At 45.4% G+C, this 21,999-nt stretch overlaps 1 protein-coding gene across 7 annotated transcripts in view; it reads right to left on the bottom strand.

The window, feature by feature from the left end:
• The window catches only part of LOC100350760 (GON-4-like protein), a 79,660-nt gene that overhangs the window by 8,704 nt on the left and 48,957 nt on the right, over positions 1-21,999 (bottom strand). For all 7 annotated transcript variants that reach the window (XM_017345817.3, XM_070077564.1, XM_070077565.1 and 4 more), the window contains 13 exons: positions 18,299-18,400; positions 15,834-15,862; positions 14,797-14,900; positions 13,889-14,087; positions 13,324-13,410; positions 12,823-12,994; positions 10,421-10,565; positions 8,995-9,145; positions 5,878-5,994; positions 3,780-5,474; positions 2,867-3,122; positions 2,090-2,274; positions 1,032-1,229 (listed from right to left, as the gene is read on the bottom strand). In XM_017345817.3, the coding sequence (XP_017201306.1) occupies positions 1,032-1,229; positions 2,090-2,274; positions 2,867-3,122; positions 3,780-5,474; positions 5,878-5,994; positions 8,995-9,145; positions 10,421-10,565; positions 12,823-12,994; positions 13,324-13,410; positions 13,889-14,087; positions 14,797-14,900; positions 15,834-15,862; positions 18,299-18,400 (3,440 nt within the window). The remainder of the gene's footprint in view (positions 1-1,031; positions 1,230-2,089; positions 2,275-2,866; positions 3,123-3,779; positions 5,475-5,877; positions 5,995-8,994; positions 9,146-10,420; positions 10,566-12,822; positions 12,995-13,323; positions 13,411-13,888; positions 14,088-14,796; positions 14,901-15,833; positions 15,863-18,298; positions 18,401-21,999) is intronic.

The raw sequence follows: 21,999 nt of genomic DNA, 5'->3' as shown, positions 1-21,999 counted from the left end.
CTGATCCGATGGCAGGAGCCAGGTGCTTCTCCTGGTCTCCCATGGGGTGCAGGGCCCAAGGACCTGGGCCACCCTCCACTGCACTCCCTGGCCACAGCAGAGAGCTGGCCTGGAAGAGGGGCAACCGGGACAGAATCCGGTGCCCCGACCGGGACTAGAACCCAGTGTGCTGGTGCCGCAAGGCGGAGGATTAGCCTATTGAGCCACGGCGCCGGCCCGATCTTAGCCTTTTTTAACTACTGTATTTCCAGCACCTACAACTATGTCAGACACATAGTAGGGACTGAGCAAATATCTGTTAAAGGTGGGGTGAGTGGCACAGCAGTTAGGGAGCATCAGCATTCCATGTCACAGTGCCTGGATCAAGTCCCACAACTCAACGTCCAACCCAGGCTGCTGCTAATGCACATAATGGAAGGCAGCAGGTGACGGCTCAAGCACAGGGGAGACCCAATTGTAGTTCTCGGTGCCTGGCTCAACCTGGTGGAGCCCCAGCTGCTGCAGTCATTTGGGGAATGAACTGGGGAATGAACCAGTAGATGAAACAGCTCATTGTGTCTGTCTTCCATTCAAATAAAATGAAAAACAATTTTGAAAAATATTTGTTAAAGAATTTCTCTGAGGAACAACAAAAAAATAAAAGGGGTCTCTGAAAAATTAATGGAGAATTATAAGAAGTTAAATGTTAGAAAAGTTCATGGAACTATTATAAAAAAACAACTATGCATGGATTGCAAAAAAACTCTTGCATAAAAATAAAGTTGGCTTTTGTTCCATTTTCCAAGAACGTTTTGAAGTGCTCTTAGGTCATTACTTAAGGTCTCCATTAGCAACTAGAGGTCAAGGTGAAACCCCCTCATGCGCCATGCAAACAACGGAGGTGGGAAGATGATCCCTGGACACCACACATGCTCTTATCACATTGGGCTGGGGAAGGCTAGGTGCCTGCAACAGGCTTCCTCACTGCATCCAATCCTGCCCTTGCTCTGCCCTGGGAGTCCTGTGACCTTCTGTGCCCACCATCTACTTACTAAGCCACAGGCCAGAGCTTGCTCGGGTAACAGGAAAGCAGCAAAGTCCCTCAACAGCTGAGGCCAGTCTTGGAGCAGAATCTGCAGGTTTTTGTAGAGATCCACAGCTGTCTGCCTCTGAGTGCTGGACTCAAATTCGTAGATGACCTGAAGGAAGTCCTCGTACTTGCCTGGGAAATGTTGCAGAGCTTCTCGAACCTGCACGGGAAGACTGAGTCATCAATGCCCTTTCTTTGGGTCCCAGCAGGAAGGAGGTTATGGTTAGAGAGCTTCAGCACGAGCCTTCAGAGACTGACACCTCCAGGGCTGACGGCCGATGGAAGACACAGGCATGGAGCAAGGCAAACTTTCTCTGGAACAAAAAATCTGCATTCTCCAGGGACCACGGTCCTCCCTAGGAAACCAGGTAGTGCTTTTCTCCAGGACACAGTCTTAACCTCTCCTTCCTGCTTCCAGTCCCGTAATAAAAGATCTGAGGAATGATTTGCACACATATTTGGTGGTAACTATTACATAAATCTGGGATGTTAGAAAAACACAAGGAGATAAACTAGTGTACTAGTTTACTAGAGTACTAGTGTACTCTGCAGCGGGAAAAAGGACACAGGTGGCTATCAACAAAAGGAAAAGGGTATCCAGGACACCATAAAAAACATGCTGGTTCATGTTTGAAGATCAAGGACCCTCCCTGAGATCCAGTCTAGTCAGTGCACCAACTCTATTTCCTCTGGAGCCAGGGCTCAGTAAACGATTTTATTAGGTCTCCCAGGGAAATTACAACTCCCATCCTTTCCCCTAACCCAACAAGACTGGTGTCATCTGTCCCACAGTCTCTGGGCAACACAGGGATCCTGCTTGGGAACAAACAGCAAACACACTTAGGCTGGAACTTGGTGTCTCCTTGTGGTTCTCTGGCGATGTCAGGAAAGCTAAGGCAGAGGCACACAAAGCCTGGTGTGCAACGCTGAAAACAGGCTTCGTTTTCAAAACACAACCCTTAAAGGAGGAGCAGTCACATTCATATGGACTCGCAGGAATAGAAAGCAGCATTTGCTTACCCTGGTCAGATAGGCCTGGGCAAAGGCCAAGTCCTTCTGCTCCCTGAGTGGATCCCGCTCCAGAATGTCCTCATCATACAGCAACAGCAGCTTGGAGGTGTCCTTGCTGGCTCGAGCACGACTTCCCCGCTTGTTGCGAGATCGATGACTGGTCCGGCTCTTTGCAGCAGCTTTGATGCTCTCGCCTTGGAGTACATGTGACAAAGATGGTTTCTAGGGCCCTGTAACCTCTGCTCTCCCCATTCTACCTCATGCACCAGCCGTGCAAAGCTGCTCAATGCTATGGAGCCACTCGGAGAAAATCGTGCAGGAGACGTGGTGTGAGAGGTAAGCCTGGCTCAGCCGAGTCAGCTCCGTGTCTGTGCAGTGCAAGTGCACCACGTGGCATGACCAGGAGGTAGCGGCCACTGCACATTGAGAAAGGAAGCTACAGAGTGAGTGCGGCTCTGTGCTGTTCTTGCCACAGGCTATGTCTTCATGAGGAACATGCACTGTTTTCTGAGATAAACAGGGCACGGGGCCTCACACAGGACAGTCAGGTGAGAACAGTTCAAACACCTGCGCGAACTTATCTAGCTGTCAGCGCAATAAAAGGAGAAGTTCCTGAGCGTCTCTTCTCTGCAGAGGCGCCACGTGAACCATGTGTTCTGGGGAAGGGCGGACGCAGGGGAGAGCCAGTAGATCCCCTCCGGGATCCTCCAGCGGCTTTACAGCCACCCACTGTAGATGGGAAGGCCACGTGAGACCCAGCCCTCGGCACCGGCCTGACCGACTCACCTGGTGGGGCTCTGCTGGCCTCCACTTCCGGAGCCGTCTTGGGGGAGGCGGAGGTGGAAGGGGGCTTCTCGGCAGCGTCTCCAACCGCCTCATCAGTCATTTCGTCCTCTTTCTGCAGGCTCTCCATCCCCTCGGCTTCTTCCTCTTCCTCCTCTTCCGGCTCGGAGTTCTCCTCCTGGGAGTTCTCTTCCTCAGACTCCCCCTCCTGACTCATGCGCCTTTCAGATGCCAGCCAAGTCAGCTTCTCCATAGTTTCCTGCAACCCCCAAAGAGCACTCACAATGGCTCCGGCAGGCTCACTACAGCTCCCAGCTCACAGAGCTGTACCAGGGCTCCTACGATAAAGAGCGGGCCCCCACACCTGTGAGGAGCAGCAGGAGTCCCAGCTGTGTGGAATCTCAGGGCCAGCGGGGATGGGAGGAGAAATGCCAGCAGCACTGAGGAAGAGGACTGTTTTCTGAAAGGTCCTCAGCCATCGCCAAGAGGTTTTCTTAGCCACAGCTCACTTGTGAGCTATTTTCTAAACACATTTAAAATACACTCAGATAATTCAACTGGATATTGAAATGAGTTTAAATACAATAAGAGAAATGTCAGCCTTACCTTCTCATTTCATTTCAACCCCAAAATTATGTCCTGCGTGCTGATTTAAAAATTCTGTAAGTGTGGCTATCAAATCAAAAACGTGTATTTATATTTATATTTTTTTATATATTTATAAAAGCATGAATGGACTTCAAAATCTTTGCAGCAAAATAAACTGATAACTTTAATTCCATTTTCCACTAACTCTTGAAGCACTGCTATACAAATGGTGGTAGGATTCTCTCTAGTGCAGCAAGCAGGTGGCAAATCAACAAATGTAACCCAACAGTGAGTGCACAAACCCCAACATTCATTTCCTGGTTCTCACCTGGAGTTCAGGAACCGAAAGCACAGATTCCTCAGACGCCGATGATATCTCCTCTTCCTCATCCTGAGTGAGGTCATCAAAGTCCTCCTCTTCCTCTTCCTCAGGCCCATCCTTCTGTCCTCCAGCTTCTGGCCCAGCAGGGGTCCCCGCTGACTGCCCATCGACGGTGGAGGAGTCTTCGGGCTTCCCAGGGGTGCTGCTATGCAGCATTTCAGGGTCCACGGAGGACAAGGCCTTCTGTGGCGATCTGCTCACTTCCCCAGAGTTCCCTTCATCAGCAGGCTCCTGAGAGGCTGAAGGGGCTTTAGCTGGTGGGCCCTTCTCCCCCTCCTTCCGTATCACTGTCTGTTTCTTCACGTCCCTGGCACTGCTCGACCCCTCCCCTGCAGAGACAATGTCCATTTCCACGGAGTGCTCTTCTTTGACTCCATCACAAACGTCCTGCACAGGGGGTCCACTGGAGACTTCCTCCCCGGCATCTTCAGGTTCCACCTTGACCGTTCCATCCAGACCCCCGGGGGCAGAGTTCAGATGTTCCTGGAGGCGCGGAGGCAGAGGCTCCAGCGTTTGCGTCCCCTCCTCTGTTTTCACAATAGTCCAATAGGCACAGTTCTCTGACAGTCCTTCCTGGCTTTCTCTGTTTGCTATTGGAGGCCCTGGGCTGCGCTCCTCTTTGGGGAAGACAGTTGCACACACAGGAGATAGTTCCTGGGGTTCCAATTTGGGCACTGGGCTTTGAAAGGCACTCTGCCCTTCAACCAAAGGACAAGCAATGTCCACATTCACATGGGCCTCATCTTCAGGGGTGGGTGGTACAGGAAGATTCACAGAGTTGCTGGAAACAATTAAGGGTGAGATGGAGGAAGCCACGAGGGGCTGGTTCAGTGGACAGGGGAAGGAAGTAGGGTTAACCAAGAGGGTGGTGATGGGAATGGTCTGGGGGCTCTGGGCCACAGCTGCATTAACAGGCTGGATCACGTTACAGCCACTGCCCAGGCTCACAACCTTCACGGTGGTGGCAGGAACGGTAAAGATAACTGGTGGGGGGGAGATTAAGGGGGCGGTTTTCAGACAGGGAGAAGACTTGGAACCCTTTCGCTTTGAGGATCTCCGTCTAACACATGGCTTTCTGAACTTGGATGGACCAAGTGAAGGCAGCATTATCTTGGGCACGGGGGCAGAGGAGAGCACAGTCTGGCTATCAGACAGAGGGAAGCTGGGCCTGGCCTCCAAGGACATAGTAGGCAGTGCTGTCGATGATTCAAAACTATCAGTCCCACTGATCCCCAGCGGAGAGACACCGGGAACTGCTGGTGTGCCAGTGGCCGGATGGATCAGGTGAGGGATCCGCACGATTTTGCTGGGAGGGGCTTCTGACTGCGTTGACCGGGCTGGAGTTTTCCCAGGGTTGAAGCCAGGCTGGAGAGAGGGGTTAGGTCGGATAAGGAGGGGCTTCAGCACTGATGACCGCTTCTGTCTCCAAGCCTTCCTGGAAAACCGGTTGGCAACTGGCTTTAGGTTCAGGACTACACCTTTGGGCAACAGCAGTGGGTACTGAGTTTCACTTCCCAGCTCTGCTCCGTTTTTCTCCAGTCCTTGTTCTGCGCCGATCTCAGCGGTTCCAGTCCCGTTGCCTGCCTCTCTCGCACCACCAGCCAGGCGGCGCAGTTCATCCTGGATGGATGGCAGACTGGCCTGTGGGGAGCAAGAACACTCTGATCCCGCGCGTGTAACAGTTCGCGACAAAGAACACAGCTTTCTAGATTAGGGACCTCTGCAATACAGGCTCAGGAGACCTTTCCAAGATGGGTTTTTCCGCATACCAACTTTCTACAAAGACAACATTCTAATTATATGCTCTAGAAACTAGTTGCTGAAGTTTCTTCAGCAAATTATTATTATACCTATAGTTTTGAAAAGGTTCTAGAAACTCACCTGGGGGAAAGGCAGAAAACTGACAAGGGAAAAGAAATGAGGAAGATTGCTGAAGTCCTAGTTCTATCTATTAGTAAAATGTTAGAAGCTTAAAGGAGCCCTGGAAATTTCTCCCAGAATTCTGTGTCCTTCCGTTCCCAACAGCCTTGGAGGAGGGCTGTACCTTTAGCCAGAAGGGGAGGCGGTGTTCTTCCCTCTCCACCGGTGGCTTCCACTGATGTGGCTGGATCTCCTCACAGCACTTCAGTAAGACAGGCAGCTGCTTAGTCTTCTTATAAAACTGGGCAGGAAGAAACAAGACACACCTTACCTTCCTCCAAGAAACATGGCCTGCTGTTTGAGATATACAGGCACACATGAATATCCATACACTTTATTTATTTATTTATTTTTTGACAGGCAGAGTGGACAGTGAGAGAGAGAGACAGAGAGAAAGGTCTTCCTTTGCTGTTGGTTCACCCTCCAATGGCCGCCACAGTTGGTGCGCTGCGGCCGGCGCACCGCGCTGATCTGATGGCAGGAGCCAGGTGCTTCTCCTGGTCTCCCATGGGGTACAGGGCCCAAGCACTTGGGCTATCCTCCACTGCACTCCCTGGCCACAGCAGAGAGCTGGCCTGGAAGAGGGGCAACCGGGACAGAATCCGGTGCCCCGACCGGGACTACTACCCGGTGTGCCCGTGCCACAAGGCGGAGGATTAGCCTAGTGAGCCCCAGCGCCAGCCCATCCATACACTTTAAAAAAGCATATGCTTAGTGATTTGGGATTTCAATTTAAACTAATCTCTAATAAAGACTTTTAAATTGCTCAAAACTTCTGGACTAAGGATCTCCATTCTAATTGCTAGGAAGGGAAGAGTTTAGGTCACAGACAAAAAAAAGCAGCAGGTTAGAATAATCTTCCATAAGATTTGATCCCACTTAGCAGGTGCAAAGAGTGCCTCAAACCTCATCTTGGACACGTGAAAGTTTCCTTTTAAGCAAATGATGACAGGAAGGATGTCAGAAGAGAAGGGAAAAAAAGACTAAGGTTCAGCTTTAAGGGTAAGTGAAAAGGAGAACTAAACTTAAACCACTGACAATACAATACTGACAAAAATTATCTACTCATCCAACATATGCTGGGATGCCCTCCATGTGCAAGGCTTCAACCAACACACACAGACAGGAGAAGCCATTCCTCCTCTCAAGTAGTGGACAGACCAGTGGGAGATACATCAAGTAGATCAGTAATGATATTTTAACTGAAAAAAGCACAAAGTATTCGTGGTTGTGGCACAAAGGGTTTGTCACTTGAGATGCCAGCATTCCATATCAGAATGCTAGTTTGTGTCTCAGCAGCTTTGCTCCCATCTAGCTCCCTGCTATTTTCCCTGGGAAAGCAGCAGAAGATGGCTCAAGTGCTTGGACCCCTGCCAACCCTGTGGGAAACACAGCTGAAGTTCCAGGCTTCTGGCTTGGAAATGGCCAAGCTCCAGCCATGGTGACCATTTAGGAAGTAAACTAGAAGATGGATGGTCTGTCTCTCCTTTCTGTCACTATGCCTTTCAAATATATAAATCAATCTTTAAATGAAAAAAAAAAAAGTGACACAAAAGACACACAACTGGGACAAAAAATATTTTCCACAGCAAGAACAACAGATGACTCCTAATGGAATGGAATTTGCTATGTCAGGCAGAGGAGGACAAAGTATACTAAATCTTAAAATCATGAATGCATCTTAAGACACATAAAAGAGACTGGTCTGGCTACAACTAAAGGAGTATGAAGCTCCATAGATACATTGCAGGGCAGAGGCCTTCCATGCCGCACCAAGCACGCTGTCTACACCCTGAAGAATCAGAGAAGGCTAAGGGAGGGATGAGGATGGGATCAATGGAACCAGAATCAGACACCAGTTAGCAAACCAGCATTTTGGGGCAGGCATTTGGTACAGCAGTTAAAACTGCACTTGGCAAGATGCTCATATCCCACATCATAGTGCCTCCATTTATGTACCTTGCTTCACTTCCAATTCCATCTTTCTGCTAACGCACACCCTAGGAAGCAACAGATGATGGTTCAAGTACTTGGGTGCCTACCACCCACGTGGGAGACCTGAATTGACTTCCTGTCTCCTGGCTTTGGCCTGGTCCAGTCCTAGATACTGTGGGCATCTGGGGAGTGAACAAGCAAATTGATGACCTCTCGCTGCCTTTCAAATAAAATAAAAAAAATTAAAACTACTATATTGGGGCTGGCGCAGTGGTGTAGCAGGTATAGCCACCACCTGCATTGCCAGAATCCCATAAGTGCACCCGTCTGAGTTGCAGAAGATGGCCCAAGTCCTTGGGACCCTACACCCGCGGGGGAGACCTGGAAAAAGCTCCTATTTCCTGGCTTTGGATCAGTGCAACTCTGGCCACTGAAGCCAGCTGTTGAGTGAACCAGTGGATATAAGACCTCTCTCTCTCTCTCTTTGCCTCTGCATGCCTGTAACTCTGTGTTTCCAATAAATAGTATAAAAAAATCTACTGCATTAATCTAGCTATAACAGCAGCCTGAACTAAGGCAATGGGAAAAGTAGCAAATAAGAAAACTAAGAAAAGTGACTGACCACATATGATGGTGACAGAGCAAAAGAGTCGAGGCTAACACTCAGGCGTGCAGATGGCGAGTACGGCTAGAGAGTTATGTCATTCAAAGAGACAGAGGGCACAGGAATAAGCTGGGAGGTGGTGGCAGTGGCAACAACTGCAGGGAGCAAAAGAGGGACACACTGTTTATCTAAACAAGTGGAAGGAAAGCTAGAATCAAAAACCGGTTAATGAGAAAGATCAAGTGAAACCTGCTGAAGAAGCCATTTGGGAAGTGAACTAGCAGATGTAGGATCTCCCCACTCCCTGTGTAAATCTTTCAAATAAACAAGTAAATCTTAGTAAAAAGAAAAATAACTACTGAATAACTTTGATAGAATTATCTAAATAAAAAAGAACAGTTAAGTACAAGGATATAAGTAGAATACTGTCTACCCTTTCAAGGTTAGACTAAAAGAAAAAAAAAGACAAATCCAGATTTATAAAATCTTTCAACAATTTTATGAAAAGATTTTCAAAAAGTTCACAGAAAATGGATACCATGATAGAAGCTAGGAATGGGTTTCAAATTTTTATATCAAAAAAAAAAAAAAAAGGTGAGAGGAATCAGCCTTAGGTAAAAGGAAATCCCTCTTGACACGGAGCCCAGCACACGCAGGGCGCCCAGGTGGAGTACCGAGGTGGAGCACGCAGGAAGCACTCACCTTAATGATGTTGTCAGGAGCTCGGTTCATGTTGAGGTTCTTGATTCTCACCGTCAGTTGGTGGGCAGTCTTGCAGGTCAGGAGATACTTGCTGATGAGTGGCTTAGGAAATTCAGTCCCCTCAAAATGCTTCAGTCCTAAAGCTAACAAACTGAGAAAGGACCAATGACACGAAACCTGACTTCTTTTGTCTAAAACCCTTCCCCAAACTAACTACACACTTTTAACAATCTACTTTTTCTATCCAGTTCTTGTACAAGTTGTTGGATAATCCAAACATCACACATGTGTGAATGCTAATAAGTGCTGTGAATAAAAATCAGAAGAGGCTGGCTGCTGCTCCACCTGAATCCCATCCCATATGGGTGCCATTTCGAGTTCCAGGTGTTCCAATTCTAATCCAACTCCCTGCTAATGTGCATGGGAAAGCAGCAGAAGATGGACTAAGTGTTTGGGCCCTTGCACCCATGTGGGAGACCCAGATGAAGTTACTGGCTCCTGGATTTGGTCTTGTCCAGCCCTGCCTGGGGCTGTTTGGAAAGCGAACCAGCAGATGGAAGAGCTCTCTCTTTTTCTCTGTCTCTCCCACTCTCTCTATAACTCTGCCTTTCAAATAAATAAATCTTTAAAACAAACAAAAATCAGGAATTCATAATAAAGTAGGAATAAACTGGGAATAAATCGTTAAAAAATGACAAGATACAAATGGAATTCAAAGGAATATGAAGGAAGGAAAATGATTAGAAATGAGCACCAGCACTACCCCCTAACATACAATTCCAGGTAGAAATGTATAGATGTGCTGATGACAGTTTGGCAATATTAACCAAGAACCAGAAGCATGTTTAGAATCTTTATAGATAATCATCTCACTTGTGGAAATGAACCCACTCAAACAAAGGTTCCCTTGTGAAACCTTACTAACAATAGCAAAACAAATCAAAATAGCCAATAAAGAAATTTACTGTAGAGGTATTAGGCATGCTTTAAAAGATAACCAAAAAAAAAAAAAAAAAAAATCCAAACAATGTCAAATCATAGGAAAACACTTCAACAATGTTACACTGAAAAAATAAAACTTTCTTAAACTGCCAGTTATATTAAAAATTATTATACTCTATAAGAAATGTAAAGAGAAAAAACATTATTTTCGGGCAGTAGGAAAACAGATAAAAAGTTTTTTCTTAGAAAGATTTTCTTCAATAGCATTACATGATTGGTTTTACAATAAATAAAAGATACAGTGATGATTTAAATGTTTCAAAAACGGGAAGAGCAGTATCTGGCACACACTATGAACCCATGCACCTGTGCTTCCTTTTGTGTCCATGACTTAGTCTACCCGTCCTACTTTCTTCCTCAGCACCTCAAGAATTCTGTATTTTCCTGGGGACAGCCTGTTCCGATTCCCCACGTCAACACTTACTTGTCTTCAGCTTTGGTGAAGGTCATCTTATGCTTGGGATTCTTTGCCTTCAGGGAACACACCGGAAGTAGCTCTGGATACATGAAAACCTTGCTGGTGGCCAGGATCCAAGCCACTTGCTTTGGCAAACAGGGAAATTCAGAAGCTGTAAGAAGAAATACCTGTGACAAACAGAATCTAGGACACAGGAGGGCTTCACAAAACGTTGTGAATGCACATCTGCGTTTAGGTAGAGCTGCCTTTGTCTAATCTGATCCTCTCCCAACCATCCACCCCACCCCCAAAATTTCCAGTCTTTCCCAACCTCATACATGCCTAAAGGGATTTGATACCAGGAAAAACTGAGTCTCATTCTTTTCTATGTGAACACTTAACACACTAAGTAACAAGCACTTGCCAAGCACCTGGTAATAACCTGGCATGGAGTGGATGATCAAAGTATATTCATCTCCTTTCGCCTTTAAATCCTTGAAGGATAAGAGGCTTTCAACAAGGCTATCTTTCTTCCAGGATAAGATTCCACTTCTCAGGGCCGGCACTGTGACGCAGCAGGTTAAAGCCCTGGCCTGCAGCACCAGCATCCCAAATGGATGCCAGTTCAAGCCCCAGTTGCTCCACTTCCTATCCAGCTCTCTGCCTGGGAAAGCAGTGGAAGATGACCCAATTCCTTGGGCTCCTGCACTCTCAAGGGAGACCTGGAAGAAGCTCTTGGTTCCTGGCTTCGAATCAGCCCAGCTCTGGCTGTTGCGACCATTTGTGGAGTGAACCAACGGATAGAAAACATCTCTCTCACTCTCTCTGCCTCTCTGTAACTTTGCCTTTCAAATAATAAACAACTCTTAAAAAAAAAAAAAGATTCCATTTCTCCATTATTCCTCACAAATCTGCTGTTCCAAATGTTATTCTTATTTAATTCTTAATTAAATTTCATAAAGATTCCTTCTGAAGTTAGGAACAAAAAAAAACCATGAAAGAAATGCGATAATTCAAGCACCTCTGTCTTCCAAAGAAAGGAATTACTGCATCCATTTTACTCTTTCCACAGGTATTATTTTTATATCCCAGGAAGAAAAATAAAGCCACATAGACTTGTAAGTTACCACTATAGTTTGTTATTAAATATCTATTTGCAACATAAACTTTTTAGAGTAGTTCACAATCAATGTCTAAGACAGAATGCACTTCAAGTAGTTCATGGAAAAAAACAAAAGATAAAATCTTTTTAAAATTTATTTATTTATTTGAAAGGCGGAGTTACAGAAAGAGAGAGAAGTTCTCCATCCACTGGTCCACTCCCCAAATGGCCACGACAGCTAAAGCTCGGGCAGTCCGAAGCCTGGAGCCAGGAACTTCTTCTGGGTCTCCCATGTTGGTGCAGAGGCCCAAATATACTTATACTGCTTTCCCAGACCATAGCAGAGAGGTGGATTTGAAGTAGAGCAGCTGGGTCTGGGACTGGTGTCCACATGGGATGCCAGCACTGCAAGAGGCACCTTAACCCACTATGCCACAGTACTAGCCCCAAGATAAAATCTTTAAAAACAAATGTATTTCAATGATCACAAAATGATTCACTATAGATATTTAATAAAGATATGCTCATTTACATCAAAAAATAAAAGTTTACTTCCTTGCAAAAAATGCTGAAATCCATGTTACTTTTTCATAATATAGATTTTCATGAACTTTTTGAACAGCACTCTTATATTCAATTTAATAAGATTCAAAGATTTGAAAAAAAAAAGATTGAGAGATTTTAAATCAAATCCAAAGACAAATCCAATTCAAAACAAATCACAAGTACTTGACTAAACCAGGAAACAAATCAGAAACAAACACCTGGCTTACGGTGAACAGCATATATTTTCTCAAAGATGACTAACCTAAATCAAGGTAGAAATGAAATTTGCAAATTTCTTAAAAACATTGTGCTTAACAATCCATCAATTTCATTGGAAATTCAATGGAAACAATCCATTTCATTCAAACTGTAGATACCTAACCTATAATCACTATGGGAATGAGTTGATCTTAAAGAAAAATCAAAACATGATCAAACTTTACCACTAAACATCCATCGGTAACCACCCCGTCTATGGGGATCTCACTGCTTACGTTTAAGCCCTTATCATTCAAGTCCAATTCTTAGCTCTGACTCCACATTTCTTTCTTTCACTCGCTACCCTGCTGCCCACTGCCTCCATGCCTTACCTAAGCCCAAATATTACCATGTAATTCTAGAACCTCAAAAGTAAGTACAAACGGAGGATAAAAGTCAGAAGCAAGAACTATGAATATCCTATGATCTTCCTTCCTAGGAAATCATCCCTGGAAATGTTCTGTGGGATAAGACTCCAAGTCTCACTGCAAGAAACACCTTGAAGTTAACAACTGTTCCTTACCAGTCTTCTTCACAGTTTTGCGAGGACTCCAGTCAACGCTGACGTGTGTACTGAAGTCTTCAATGAGCTGCATAGCTCCCATCAAATTACAGGGTTGGAACAAGGTTTGAAACTTGGGGTTGAACTGATGGTGAAGGGCGACGGAGCTCTGAGCAAACATTCCCAGCTCTTTCTGAGAAAAAGGACACAGTGGACATCGAATACTAAATCCCGGTCCCTCCACCTCTCAGAGGCTGCCTTCCTACTACACTGTCCCACAAAGACTGCTCTTCAGTGAGCCCTCGGGGACTCAGGGCTGTTTCTGTGATGCATTCACTCACTTCTGTTTTATTGGACTGACTGGTCCTCAGTTTGTGGATGCACTGTCCACTCCCCAGGGCAGAACGAAGGTTTAAGATGCATCCCAAGCAGTGGCTTTGTCCACGCTGCCACAAAGCCCACCCCTGCCAACCTGAATTCATACTCAAATTAATTTATCATTAGGGATATCTGGAAGCTTACAAGAAATATCTTGGTGGTACTGGCCTCTGAACTGAGATTGAGGTTGGAGGCGGCAAGAAGGTGGATTTGCGTCAAGAGCTGAACATGCTGGGGAGGGAAAAAAAAACAAGGTGACGCGCCGTTGCCATTTCAGGAACCAGGGAGCTCTTCCTAAGACACCTGCAACTGTATCGCACATTTTGCTTTCTGGAGAGCCCACCAGAGCAAAGGATCTTGGCATCAATCTCCAAGACACTGTTTCCTTAAGCCAAATGACAAACCCAGAACGAATGAGTTAGACGGAAGCAAACACCACCTCTGGCAGTGAGGCTCTTCCATTCCAGAATGGGTTACAAAGGACTCTTTAAAAGTCTGTAATTCTGAATACCATCAGAATTTCTTGCCTGAGCCACAAGGGCACAAACATGATGACTCTTGGGTGATTAAGATGTCAACATTCGAGGGTCCACAGCTTCCAAGGGTAGCAAGACACCCGCCTGTCATTTTTACGAGGTTGCGTACTTTGGACTTCAGTGTCAAAAGCTAGTGCGATAATCCATACACACATGAGCAAGGAGAGTCTCACCTGCTGCATCTGCTGCTGCAGCCTCTTCCTCTGTGCTGGGTCCAGAATCAGAGTCTGAGGAACTTTCTCAGCCCGAGGCTTGACCCTCTCTACCTCCTGCTGCGGCTTAGCTGAAGATTTCTTCATCTTCAGCTGTTCGAGGAGCTCCTTCACAGTCCGATGTTGTTCATTTAGCAAGTTGGCCAGTGGTTCCTCAAACCTACCCCCAAAAGGAGATAAACGAAGATTTCCTTAAGTCCACAACACATCTTACGCCTTCAAACGGTGTGCTGAGACAGCCTGCACAATGTCCTTTCACCATGAACCCCAATTCTGCCAACTGCTGTGTGCCACCCGCAGCACAAACTACATCTCGCCCTCTAGTCACACTGGACCATAACAGATTAAAGAACAGACACAAATGCTCCACAGTAACTGGGAGAAAGACTACAGCCTTCGCTCTACAGCTGACATAACAGACACGTCAACAACACGAGACTCAGACTCCAGGAGCATCACTGCAGGTGCCTCACGGTTCGCCCCACTGATGCCAAGGTGACTGACAAACCATCAGTAACATTCCCCTGATGCTCATGACAAACACGGCCTAAAAGGGGACACGCTGGATATTCTGATTTGGGGTGGTTTCTGTGGCTGGCCACACAGTCCTACACACTTCTCCAGCACACTCATCTGGAGAAGCTGCTCTGGATGCCAGCTACTGTTCTTTCTCCCTTCCCAAACAGACACAGCTTGGTCTACAGCTGCACTGTCCCATAATAAGGAGACTCTCTGCCTGACTCCTCACTTGCCACAGGACTCTGCATATTTACATCACCACAGAAGCGCCTTGATGATGGGAACGTGTTACTGCATTTCATGAACACCGTTTCCTGAATTCTACGTCTCAAGGTCCTTGGCTGGCCTACCGTAAGGCTTGAGGGGTGTTAAAGTTAGGCCGAGACTCAGCCACGTGCTCCTCTTCCTCTGGGCCGTCATCTTCCATGTTGGAGAATCCCATCTCATCTTGGAACTGTGGGGGAAGAAAAGGAGCCTTTTTTTAGAGAATGGCCTAGGAAGTGATTCCACCAGTGACAAGGGGAACTGAAAACTAGATTACAAAACTTTGGGGCTGGCATTGTGACCGAGCAGGTAAAGCCACTGCCTGGAGTGCCAGCATCCCATGTGGGTACCAGTTTGAGTCCTGGTTGCTCCCATTCTGATCCAGCTCCCTGCTAATGGCCTGGGAAAGCAGTAGAAGATGGCCCAAGCAATTGGTCCACTGCTCCCAGGTGAGAAACACAGATGGAGTTGTGGGTTCTTAGCTTTGGCCTGGCTCAGCTTTGGCTTTTGCAGCCATCAGAAGAGTGAACCAGTGTATAGAGCATAGATCAATCTCTCTATCTCTTTCTTTCTCTGTAGCTCTGACTTTCAAACACATGAATCTTTAAAAAAAAAAAAAAAAAAAAAAAAAAAAAAAAAAAAAGACTAAGCATTCTGGCACCCAGAATGCATTATAACCTTAATTCAGAACTCTTACAAGGCCAAACATGCAATAACTAATATGCCAGAAACAAGGCTTTCAGGCATTTGCAATGGTAAGGACAGAATTCAGATAACAAAAAAATCAACCTCTCACACAGAAATGTGTTAAGAGACAAACTTATGAAAAAGGCTCAGAGTGGTCTAAAACTAGTTGGCAATTTTTAAGGTTGTATAACTTACAGGAAAGGCCATCAGAAGTTTACAAGGAAAATATTTACTAAGAATAATCTACGTATAAATAATCAAGAGCTTACTAGTTAGCAAAGTTCTCTTCCCACTACATTCCTTGCTGGGTGGACAAGAAAGAGAACAGCTCAGTCAGACCCCACTTCTGGAGGGAGGAGCCCAGGACCAAAGGACAGAATTTGCTGGACAATCTACTTTCACCATCCCATGTTCTCACTCAAAAAGCATTACTCACAGTTTCAAACAGCTCTTCCACTTCCTTTTCTGTAAAAAAGTCAAAAAGTATTCGGTTGGCACAAATTTTAGTTTCATTTTGCAATAAGGGGGAACACTATGGAGACAAAAATGTTCTCAGCAAGGCATCTGACAAAGTCATTTACTGAACAGCAACCATGTCTCAATCTCTGTTCTAAATATGTGGGATACATGAGAACAGGAGACAGCACTATTCTCACTAAGCCTAAGCTCCAGTGGGAAGACATGCAGAACAGGTTGGTTAGATGACTTTTCATTGTTGGCTGGCCTGTACAAACCCGGAGTACCAGAGTCAAAAGACAAGTCTCGACAGTGTGTCGAAGGATCACATTAGTGGACCTGAAATACTTAACACAGCATCAATGACTTAGAAACTCCAGAAATCCATAGAAGATATAAGGCTGGAAGAGGGAGTAGGCATTATGGCCCAGAGGGTTAAGCCACAGCTTGGGATGCCCACATTCTGTATCAGAGTTCCTGAGATGGATTCCTGCCTCCACTTCCAATCCAGCTTCCTGTTAATGAGTACCTGGGGAGGAGGTGAAGGGAGGGCTGCAAGGGTTGGGGAAGGAACGTTCAGCATATGCATGTGCACTCTCTCTCCCTCCCTCCTACCACGTGACTTTTAAATACATAATACAGAAATACAGCAGAAAGGGATTGTCACTCCAACTGATGACAGACTCAAAATTCTGCTTTCTCAAGGTAATTGTACAGAATATAGGTGATTAAACTTATCATTAACCTTATACATTTAGGATTTTTAAAAATCAGTTTATATTCGGCTTAAAGACTACCTGTCTGAACAAGACCTGAAACTTGGCATCACTAAGACACACAGTAAAAACTTGTGGATGCTTAATGATGCTCTCTCCATAACTTCGTCAAAAACCAAAACTTTGCCTTCTCCACATTATGTACATTACTCCAATACCTGCATATACTCAATAAAATCAGTGATTGATTTTTTTCTATTTTTAAAGATTTCATTATTTCTTTATTTGAAAGGTAGAGTTACAGAGAAGAACAAGCAGAGAGAGAATCTTCCATTTGCTGGTTCACTCCCCAAATAGTCACAACAGCCAGAGCTGGGCTGATTCGAAGCCAGGAGCAGGAGCTTTGTCCAGGTCTTCCAGGAGGGTGCAGGCCATAGCAGAGAGCTGGATCGGAAATGGAGCAGCTAGGACTCGAACCAGCACCCATATGGGATTCCGGTGCTGCAGCTGGGGCTTTAACCTGCTGTGCCACAGTGCAGGCCTCCAAAATCAGTGATTTCTGAAACATACTTGGATGTTTTCAATAATTGGCAAATTAACTAAGAATAAAATTTTTTAAAAAATGACTCAAGCAGGGCTGGCACTATAGCTCAGCTGATTAAACCATCATCTGCAGTGATGGCATCCCATGTGGGTGCCAGTTCGAATCCTGGCTTTTCTACTTCTGATCCAGCTCCCTGCTGATGTGCCTGGGAAAGCAGTGGAAGACGGCCCATGTGCTTTAGGCCCCTGCACCCACATGAGAGATCCAGATGAAGCTCCTGCATCCCAGCTTCAGCCCGGCCAACCCTGGCAGTTGAGGCCATTTGGGGAGTGAACCAGCAGATGGAAGACCTCTGTCTGTCTCTCCCTAATTCTTTCAAATAAATAAATAAATCGTAAAAAAACAAAATGACTCAAGCCAAGTTATTCTAAATTGTTTTCCATGCTCCCGATCTTGTTCTCTTTAACCAACCAATCAATATACTGACCCGGGATTAAATAAAAATCCTCTTTCTACAATCCTAGTAAGTTCCTATTACTTCCTGTTTAAAGCTTTTTGAGAGAAAAAACTTTCCAAGATCTGCGCATTGCTTATTTTTTCTACCACCATTGATTCACAAATTATATCAAGCTACTTACTATTTTCCAAATAGTTTATTATTTTACATTTTTATGGTTGGCAAAGGCTCTTCTATTTGCAATACTCTTCTCTCATTCCCCAAACATGTCTTGTCCCTGCTTTGAATTTAAGATAAAACATCTCATCTTGTGAACCCTTCCCTAAATCTTTCCCCCTTCTCCATACCATACACTAAGGATGACATCCCCTTTTAAGCCACTGGAATATATAAAATGTACTTACCACCTGTCACTGTGTATCCTAACTTTTTCTGTTTGTACCCCCTGCTAAGTGACTTACAGGACAGACCTCATATTTTATTCATCTTAATATCCCAAGTATTATCCACAACAAGCAGTAAGAATTCAATAAATCACTGTGGAATGTACAACTGAAACCTGACAAGCTTTCTGAATATAACCTAAATTGAAAGAATTATGGGAATAACTGCATAGAGAAGAAAGGTCCTAATCTGGATGAATCACAAACTTCACTCCCTGACATCTACAAAGTGAACAACAGTAGATGGGGGCCATCAAGAGCAGGCCTCATCACAGACAGACTCACTGGTGATTCTCACTGCCCGATCAGTGCGGAAATCCTCGGTGTCAGGTTCGTCAAGATCTTCCAGGAAATTATACTCTGGGTCATCATCGTCATCTGCTTCATCTAGGGAAAAAAGTTACAGACACTCATTCCCAACATTGAACTCACACCTCTTTTTGAAAACTTTAGATTTTTAACATCACAATAATCTGTTTCCATATAGCACATGTATTCCTTATTCTAACATTTATTTGAAAGGCAAACATATAGACCGAGAGATCCCCCAGGTCCACTCCACAGACGCCAATCACAGTCCCTGACCAGCTCAAAGCCTGGAGAATAGAACTCAATCCAGGTCTCCCACATGGGTGGTAGCACATTGGAGTCAGCAGCTGGATCCCGGAATAAAACTCAGGTACTCCTATGTGGGCATCTTACTGCTAAGCTAACTACTCACTCCTTAAAGAGTATATACTGTTGCCGGCGCCGTGGCTCAATAGGCTAATCCTCCACCTTGCGGCGCCGGCACACCGGGTTCTAGTCCCGGTTGGGGCGCCGGATTCTGTCCCGGTTGCCCCTCTTCCAGGCCAGCTCTCTGCTATGGCCAGGGAGTGCAGTGGAGGATGGCCCAGGTGCTTGGGCCCTGCACCCCATGGGAGACCAGGAAAAGCACCTGGCTCCTGGCTCCTGCCAGGATCAGCGCGGTGCGCCGGCTGCAGCGGCGGCCATTGGAGGGTGAACCAACGGCAAAGGAAGACCTTTCTCTCTCTGTCTCTCTCTCTCACTGTCCACTCTGCCTGTCAAAAAAAAAAAAAAAAAAAAAAAAAAAGAGTATATACTGTTAACTTTTTACATAATTCATTTTTTCCTCGGTGCCTCTGCACAGATCATTTCCCACAGCTGATTCATCTCACTCATTCTCTCCAATATGAAAATTTCCTTGTGTCCATCAAACAAAAATATCTCAATTTGCCTCAAAGCCAAATAATGAACATGATTTGTCTCATTAACCCATTTTGAGTACTATATTTCATGAAATTATTACTTTTTATAAAAAGCTATTTATACAAAGATGTTGGGGCAGGTAATTGGCACAGAAGTTAAGATACTGCTTTGGATCGGTGTAGCTCTGGCCATTACAGCCATTTGGGGACTGACCAGCGGATGGAAGACCTCTTGTTCTGCCTCTGCCTCTTTATAAATCTGCCTTTCAAATAAAAATAAATGAATAAATCTTTAAAAAAAAATAGATGAGGGGGCCAGTGTTCTGGTACAGTAAGTTAAACTACCACCTGCAGTGTCAGCATTACATATGGGAGCTGGTTTGAGTCCCAGCTGCTCCAATTCTGATCCAACTTCCTGCTGATGTACCTGGGAAAGCAGTGGAGGACAGCTTAAGTGCTTGGGACCCTGTACCCATGTGGGAGACCCAGAAGAAACTCCTGGCTCCTGGCTTCAGCCTGGCCCAGCCCCGACCATTGCAGCCATCCTGGGATTGAACCAGTGGATAAAAGACCTCTGCCCCACAACCCTGCCTTCCTGACTCTACCTATCAAATAAATTAGTTAAAATTAATACATTGAGAATAAAAGAATTTCTAAAATTCCCCCAAATTAGAAAATGATGACTAAATTATAATGTCTTAATATGATAAAGTAGTATATACATATAAAATGGAGGGACAGGCATTTGGCATGCATAAGATTTATTTATTTATTTGAAAGTCAGAGTTATACAGAAAGAGAAGGAGAGGCAGAGAGACAGGTCTTCCATCCACTGGTTCACTCCCCAGATGACCGCAATGGCTGGAGCTGTGCCAATCCAAAGCCAGGAGTCAGGAGCTTCCTCTGGGTCTTCCCACAAGGGTGTAGGAGCCCAAGGACTTGGGCCATTTGTTACTGCTTTCCCAGGCCATAGCAGAGAGCTGGATTAGAAGTGGAGCAGCAGGGACTTGAATCAGCGCCTATATCCCACTATAAGAGCACCTTGACTTCAGATCAGCTCTACTCCACATTCCAGCTTCCTGCTCACATACACCCAAGAGAGGAAACAGGTGATGGCTCAAGTAATTGGGTCCTAGTCACCCATGTGGGAGACTTGAACTGAGTTCCTTGCTCCTAGTTTCAGCCTGTCCCAGCCTGGCTATTGTGGGCATTTAGGGATTGAACCAGTGGATAGAACTCTCTATCTGCATCTATCTCTCTCTTGCTGTCTCCCTGCCTTTCAAATAAATAATAATTAACTAATTAATTAAAATGTAGGGGCAGGCATTGTGGCATAGCAGGTGAAGTCCCCAGGTAGGAAACCCAGATCCCCTATCAGAGAACTGGTTTGAGTCCCAGATACTTCTCTTTCAATTTAGCTTTCTGTTAATGCATCCTGGGAGGCAATGAATGAAGGCTCAAGTGCTTAGGCCTGTGCCACCCAGTGGAAGACCTCAATGCAGTTCTGAGCTCTTGGTTTCAGCCTGGCCCAACCCAAGCTGTCGCACACATTTGGGGAATCAATCAGCAGATGCAAGATTTCTCTTTCATTCATTTTCTTTCTTTCCCCTACCTTTCAAGTAGATGAAATCAAATAAACTGTTTAAAAATGTAAACATGTAACCATTCTATAACTGTTCAATAATGCATGACAAATGCACCATATAATCTAATATACACATAACAATTTCAAGTATGAAAAACTATCTCTACAATGGTGAGAATCAAAAAACTGTGAAGGCGGGCCGGCGCCGCAGCTCAATAGGCTAATCCTCTGCCTGCGGCGCCGGCACACCAGGTTCTAGTCCCGGTCGGGGTGCCAGATTCTGTCCCGGTTGCTCCTCTTCCAGTACAGCTCTTGCTGTGGCCCGGGAGTGCAGTGGAGGATGGCCCAGGTGCTTGGGCCCTGCACCTGCATGGGAGACCAGGAGGGCACCTGGCTCCTGGCTTCGGATCAGCGCAGTGCGCTGGCCGCGGTGGCCATTGGAGGGTGAACCAATGGCAAAGGAAGACTTTTCTCTCTCTGTCTCTCTCTCTCACTGTCCACTCTGCCTGTCAAAAACAAATAAATAAATAAATAAAACTGTGAAGGCGTCCTATTATGGAAGTTTTTGGTTTTTTTGTTTTTTTTTTTTTTTAAAGATCTATTCATTTATTTGAAAGGTAGAGCTACAGAGAGAGAAACAGAGAAAGGTCTTCCATATGCTGGTACATTCCCCAAATGGTCGCAATGGCTGAAACTGGAAGATTCGAAGTCAAGAGCCTGGAGCCTCCTCCAGGTCTCCCACATGGGTGCAGGGGCCCATGGACTTGGACTTCTACTGTTTTTCCAGGCCATAAGTAGAGAGCTGGATTGGAAGAGAAGCAGTCAGGACTTGAACCAGTGCCCACACGGGATGCTGGCACTGTAGGTGGCGGCTTTTACATGCTATGCCACAGCGCCGGCTTCTACTATGGAATTTAAGGTGATGTTTTTCCCCACATAGCGTTGTGGATCAGTGCTAAAGAAAACTTTCTGTGATGGCAGAAATATATGTACTACATAGATATATGTACTTTACAACACAGTAGCCACCAGACTCACGTGACTATGAAGAACTTGAAATTGGCTAGTGCAACTAAGAAACTGAATTAAAAACAAACAAAAAGACTACCCTAGAGAGAGTAATGGAATTCCTTACAATAATGTATTCATTGAATATGAGCAATCTCTAGGAAACATAATGGAAAAAATTTTAA

The sequence above is a fragment of the Oryctolagus cuniculus genome, chromosome 7 (genome assembly GCF_964237555.1).
Source record: "Oryctolagus cuniculus chromosome 7, mOryCun1.1, whole genome shotgun sequence".
Taxonomy (NCBI): domain Eukaryota; kingdom Metazoa; phylum Chordata; class Mammalia; order Lagomorpha; family Leporidae; genus Oryctolagus; species Oryctolagus cuniculus.
This window is presented reverse-complemented; position numbering and strand designations above follow the sequence as displayed.